Source organism: Otolemur garnettii, unplaced genomic scaffold (assembly GCF_000181295.1).
Source record: "Otolemur garnettii isolate 467f Iridium unplaced genomic scaffold, OtoGar3 scaffold00037, whole genome shotgun sequence".
NCBI classification, from domain to species: domain Eukaryota; kingdom Metazoa; phylum Chordata; class Mammalia; order Primates; family Galagidae; genus Otolemur; species Otolemur garnettii.
In genome coordinates, this window is record NW_003852432.1 from 663,833 (window position 1) to 669,571 (window position 5,739).

Here is a 5,739-nt window from a genome sequence, read left to right on the forward strand (position 1 = left end):
GTTCTTCCTAGGCTGTCTGTACCAGGGGAAGGAGTTTGCCAGTGGGGAGCGCTTCCCATCACCCACCGCTGCCTGCCACCTCTGTCTCTGCTGGGAGGGCAGCGTGAGCTGCGAACGCCGGGCTTGTGCCCCCACGCAGTGCCCCTTCCCTGCCAGGGATGACTGCTGCCCTGCCTGTGATGGTGAGGGCCAGAAGACAGGGGACTGCAGGATGGGGTGACAAGAAGTCGGGGTTAGAGTCATCTTTACTGCTTTAGAGTGAATCTAAAATATTTATTATAGTAAGAAAAAAGCCTGGAACTAAAGCCTGGATTTTTCTTGCCTCTGGCGCTATTTGGCTGTGTGGGTTTTGGCAAGTTACATAACCTCTCTGGGCCTAATTTTAACTCATGTAAAAAGAGAGAGTTGAACCAGGCCTAGTTCCCCAGTCTTCCCTCACACTTGTATTATCTAGCAATTTTGGTCACATACAGTGTATCAAAAGTAATTTTATTTTGTTTAATGTTCTTCTTGAAATTAACTCACTAAATTTATTTAGAAAGGAATTTTATGTCATACTGTAAATGGAAAATTAGACTTACCAGGAATAGATTACCATAAAATTGAATACATTGATAAAAACATTGTTAAATTCTAGTCACATACTTCTGCTTGCCAAGGCTTTGAGCCTGAGGCCCACCCTCTCTTTTTAAAAAAGAGGTGAGCAGTTTGATAAAAGTATTTCAAATTGTACATAAAACTAACACATTGTACTCCATAACTGCATTAATGTACACAGCTATGATGTAATAAAAAAATAATAAATAAATAAATTTAAAAGGTGAGGAAATGTCAGAGAGCTACCACCACCCAGAACCCCCCAACCCCCATTGATCAGAGGACTTGAAGGAGCATTGGGAAGGGGATACCTTGGGTCTGTACCACCTAAGTCAGCTGGGGCTACTCCAGCTGTCCTCAGGTTGGGGAAATTGGTGCCTTCTGCCAGTGCCTTCTGCCTTAAATACTGCTGAGTATTTAAGCCTCAGGACAAATTCCCTGTGGGTTTCTTCCTACAAACTGGACAGGGAGATTTCTTACAGGCTTAAGGGGAGAAAGCTTGCCCTTTGGCCAGTCCAAACCTTGCCCTTCTTAAGACTCTTTTGCCCCCTGGGCCTGGACTATGACCTGTCCCTTCTCCCATGGATGCATGCCCAACCCAAACTCAGAGCCATGACTGCTTCCCTCCTTTCTGCCCCTCCTGCCTACCTCCCTCCGGATGCTTCCTGGAAGGCTGTGAGTACCTGGGGGAATCCTATCTGAGCAACCAGGAGTTCCTGGATCCCCAAGAACCCTGCAATCTATGTACCTGCCTTGGAGGCTTCGTGACCTGTAGACGTCGGCCCTGTGAGCCTCTGGGCTGCAGCCACCCACTCACCCCATCTGGGCACTGCTGCCCGACCTGCCAGGGTAGGGCTGCACCTGCCTTTCCATTCCCCCTCTGGGGTTCCCAGGGTCCTCCAGCTCCCTCATAAGCCCCTCCCAAGATAGACACCCCCTCAGTCTTTCCCCCACTCCCCTCACACCCTTCCACACCCTCCTCTGTCCCTGCTGTTACCTCACACTTGTCACATTCACCAAATAACTGTCCTCTGACTTCCATATCTTCCTGCTTTTAGATTGTTTCTCTGCCTTCCTAAAAGATGTTTCTATACCCCAAATCATTCACTGGCTCCCCTTGCCCTGAAGTCACCAGTCCACAGTGGTGACCTCCTTCCTCTCCTGGCTTTCTCAGCACCACCCTTCCTGGTGCAGCCCACCTCATCTGCATTTCCAGGTGTGTCCATTCCCTCCTCCTCTCCCCACCCTGGCACATGTGGACAGTAAGTTCCCAGCAGTCCCTGCCGCATGCCCTCCCGCTGCTCCTACCACTCTTCCTGCCTGAAGAGCCACCCTTGATTTGCTGTGTGTGGCCTGGCTGCTGTCTTTCCTCCCAGCCTTCACTATTCCTGCCACTCTAGACCACGCTTCTCTCTTTCTCTCTGACTCCCTAAGCTTTGGTAGAGGTCCCCAGACCTGACACTGTTGTGCGTGTAGCAGTGGGGGCTGCATTGAGGGCAGCCCTTCTGTTGCATTCCTTGCCTTGCCAGGATGTCTCTACCATGGTGTCACTGCTGCTTCTGGAGAGACCCTTCCTGACCCACGTGACCCTGCCTGTTCCCTTTGCACCTGCCAGGTGAGGTGGCCCCTTTGGAACCTTGGTAAGCTTTCATCTCTTATTCATCCTCCTTGGCCAGAATGGAGCTGTTTCCTCCATCAAGGTCCCAAGGGGTACATGCTGACATCTTATGGGACAGGACTGGGCTGAGGGAGAGAGTTGGGGCCTAGCAGGCCCAGGAAGGATGCTGGCCTTGGGGCAGTGTACAGCCTGGTTTTTGAGTGTGATGGAGTGATCTGGGTGTCCAAAGTGGTAGTGTGACCTCTCTTCTCCAGGAAGGCTCCATGCACTGCCAGAAGAAGCCATGTCCACCAGCTCTCTGCCCTCACCCCTCTCCAGGCCCCTGCTTCTGTCCTGTGTGCCACAGTGAGCTGCTTTCCATGTGCCCCAGCACCAGGCCCTTCCTGCCTTTCCCTCCTTCCCACCTCTCCCTTCCTCCTTCCCACCTCTTCCTCCCTTCTTCCCACCTCTCCCCTCCTCCTCCCTCCTTCCCACCTTTTCCTCCCTCCTTCCCTATCTTCTTGGCAGGCCTGAGGTTGGGCACAGTAGGGCAGGGGGGCACAGTTCCACTACCCAGGAGGAGTGTCCCCCACAGGTTGCCTCTCCCAGGGCCAAGAGTACCAGGATGGGGAGGAATTTGAAGGGCCTGCAGGCAGCTGTGAACGGTGTCACTGTCAGGTAAGGGGGGAGGGCAGTGTCTCTGGGTCCCAGGCTAGGTGGCAAGCCACTGACCCTCCATCTGCCTCTCCCGCAGGCCGGCCAGGTTAGTTGTGTGCGGCTGCGGTGCCCACCCCTGCCCTGCCTGCTCCAGGTCACAGAGCAAGGGAGCTGCTGCCCTCGCTGCAGAGGTATGCCCAGCCCCTGGCAATGCCTCTCACTTGAGGCACAGAGCTCCACATCCACCCCTGTCCTGACCCCTGCCTGTCTTCAGCTACTGCTGCCTCTCCCTGCCTCATCACCTTCTAGGCGCTGTCTAGAGTCTCCTCAGAGCAACCCCTCCTCCTCACCATACCCCCTTCATAATAATAATATTTAACATTTAGTGAGACATAGCTAGGCCCCAAGCTAAGCACTTTACTTGTATTAACTCATTTAATCAGCGCAACGATCTTATCAGATAAGTACTACTATCACTCCCATTTTACAGATGAGAAAACAGATATGGAGAGGTAACAAAAATTGCCTGTGGTCACTCAGCTAGAAGAGGGCAGAGGCAAGATGGGCATCCAGGCCATCTGACTCCAGAATATGAGCCTTTCTTAGCCTGTGCTGCCCCTTGCCCCACACATGGCTCAGCATAGTGTTGCTTCCCCAAACTGTCACAGCATCTCATTTGCCCTGGGAGGGGGGCAGGACAGATGAAACCCCCCGTAACCTCTGAGGAGACTGAGGCTTAGAGATATTAAGTTACCTTGGGCACATGGTTAGTGATGGAGCCGTTCATTTTTTTCCTCATGCATTTATTACATGCCTGCTGCATGCCAGGCACTTTGGCTACAGCTGACGGTAATGCTGTTTGGAACAGGCAGGCATAGGACAGGGTTAGAGCCCTGGTGTTCTGACACCCCCAACCTAGTGTCTTTCCCCTCCCCAGCAGACAAGAGTTCTGCCATAGCTGCCTTCTCTCCATATCCTGCAGCCCCCCTTCCTGGTGCCCACATGCCTGGCTGACCACCAGGGTAGGGGCAATCTCAGGCTCCAGGCTTACTCCTGCTTGCCTCGGCCTGTAGGCTGCCTGGTTCATGGGGTTGAGCACCGTGAAGGCAGTAGCTGGGTATCCCCGGACAGCCCCTGCTCCTCCTGCGTGTGTCACCATGGTGTTGTCACCTGCGCCCACATCCAGTGTGTCAGCTCCTGTGCCCAGCCCCATCAGGGGCCCAATGACTGCTGCCCTCGATGCTCTGGTACTGGAAGCCTGGGATAGGGAGGGCACATCCAGGTCCACACCTCCCTGCTTTTGAGCTGGGCTGGGTGGCAGAGTCTGGGAGAAGTGGCCTCTATTCTCATGCACATCCCAATCTCTGGGGCAGGGGAAGCCCATACTGGCATTGCCTCCAGCCTGAAGGCCCTGGTCCTTTTCTGCTCTCACCCTCCCCCCTCAAGATTGTGAGCACCAGGGGCGGAAGTATGAGCCTGGAGAGAGCTTCCAACCTGGGTTGGACCCCTGTGAAGTATGCCTCTGTGAGGTAGGGCATGTGTCCAGCTGAGGGGCCGGGCCCATGGGGAGGGAGAGGGCAGCTTGGGTGAGGCCCAGCCATCCTGGACACAACACAGAGTAGGCACTGTAGGGTCAGAGACAGTAGGGCCAGGAGGCAAGACAGGGCCTGAGTGGGCAGGGCTAGGTCTGGGTTTAGACATGAAACACAGGGTCAGAGTGTGTGAGGGCAGGGGACGGTGTAGGTGGGAAGTGGCTGGGGGTCACATGGTGGAGATTCTATTTTGAGCAGGCGAATGACACCACAAGCCAGGAGTTAGGCAGTGGGGCTTGGAGGAGGATGGTCTGAGAGTGCAAAGGAGGGTGCAGCAGGCAAATGGAGGGGTCTAAGTTCTGTGGAAGGGGTGGTTCTTGGAGTCCACGGCCCAGGACTCACCCCTGCTCACTCATTCTTGTAGCTGCAGCCTGGGGGGTCTCCCAGCCTTCGCTGTCACCGGCGGCAGTGCCCAAGCCTGGTGGGCTGTCCCCCCAGCCAACTTCTGCCCCCTGGGCCCCAGCACTGCTGCCCCACCTGTGCCCGTGAGTCCTGGAGTGTGGGGGTAGATAAGATATGCTGGAGGGCTGCCATCCCCAACTGGCTCTCTTCCCCAGCCCTAGCCCTTTCCTGACTCCAGTGGAATGTTCTGGAAGCCCATACCCTGGCAGGTGAGGCCTGTCCCATCATGAGTGGAGCTGGGGACCTAGGCAGGGGCCACTTACCTCCTTGAAGCTGGGTGCAGTTTGTGGAGCATTTTGCCCAGCAGGTGGCGCTGCAGGATGGCAGTTGTGTTGCAATGCCAGGACCAGATGTCCAAAAATGGCCTTGCCCTAAGGGTGGAGAGAGCTATTCTTTATTTTTTAGAGTAATGATTTATTAAGACAGGGGAAGGGCCTGGCACAGTGGCTCACACCTGCAATCCCAGCATTTGGGTTTCTGAGGCTGAGGCAGGGAGCGGGGGTGAGTTCAAGACCAACCTGAACAAGAGCGAGACCCCAGTCTCTGAAATATGGTGGGGTGCTGTGGCAGGTGCCTGTAGTCCCAGCTACCAGGGAGGCTGAGGCAAGAGTTTGAGGTTGCTGTGAGCTAAGATGCCATGGCACTCTACCAAGGGTGACCAAGTGAGATTCTGTTTCAAAAAAAAAAGGCTCAGCACCTGTGGCTTAAGTGGCTAAGGCGCCAGCCAAATACACCTAAGGTGGCGGGTTCAAATCCAGCCCAGGCCCACCAAACAACAATGATGGCTGCAACAACAAAAAAATAGCCAGGCGTTGTGGTGGGCACCTGTGGTCCCAGCTACTTGGGAGGATGAGGCAGGAGACTCGCTTGAGCCCAGGAGTTGGAGGTTGCTGT

The 5,739-nt window shown here is 54.6% G+C and overlaps 1 protein-coding gene across 1 annotated transcript in view; it reads left to right on the forward strand.

Annotated features, from left to right (window-relative positions):
• KCP (kielin/chordin-like protein) overlaps window positions 1–5,739 on the forward strand; it is a 25,714-nt gene that overhangs the window by 13,627 nt on the left and 6,348 nt on the right. Inside the window, exons 19-27 of the mRNA XM_003789810.2 lie at window positions 12–182; window positions 1,270–1,446; window positions 2,127–2,212; window positions 2,470–2,560; window positions 2,790–2,872; window positions 2,949–3,042; window positions 3,925–4,098; window positions 4,298–4,380; window positions 4,808–4,928. Coding sequence (XP_003789858.1) covers window positions 12–182; window positions 1,270–1,446; window positions 2,127–2,212; window positions 2,470–2,560; window positions 2,790–2,872; window positions 2,949–3,042; window positions 3,925–4,098; window positions 4,298–4,380; window positions 4,808–4,928 — 1,080 coding nt within the window. The remainder of the gene's footprint in view (window positions 1–11; window positions 183–1,269; window positions 1,447–2,126; window positions 2,213–2,469; window positions 2,561–2,789; window positions 2,873–2,948; window positions 3,043–3,924; window positions 4,099–4,297; window positions 4,381–4,807; window positions 4,929–5,739) is intronic.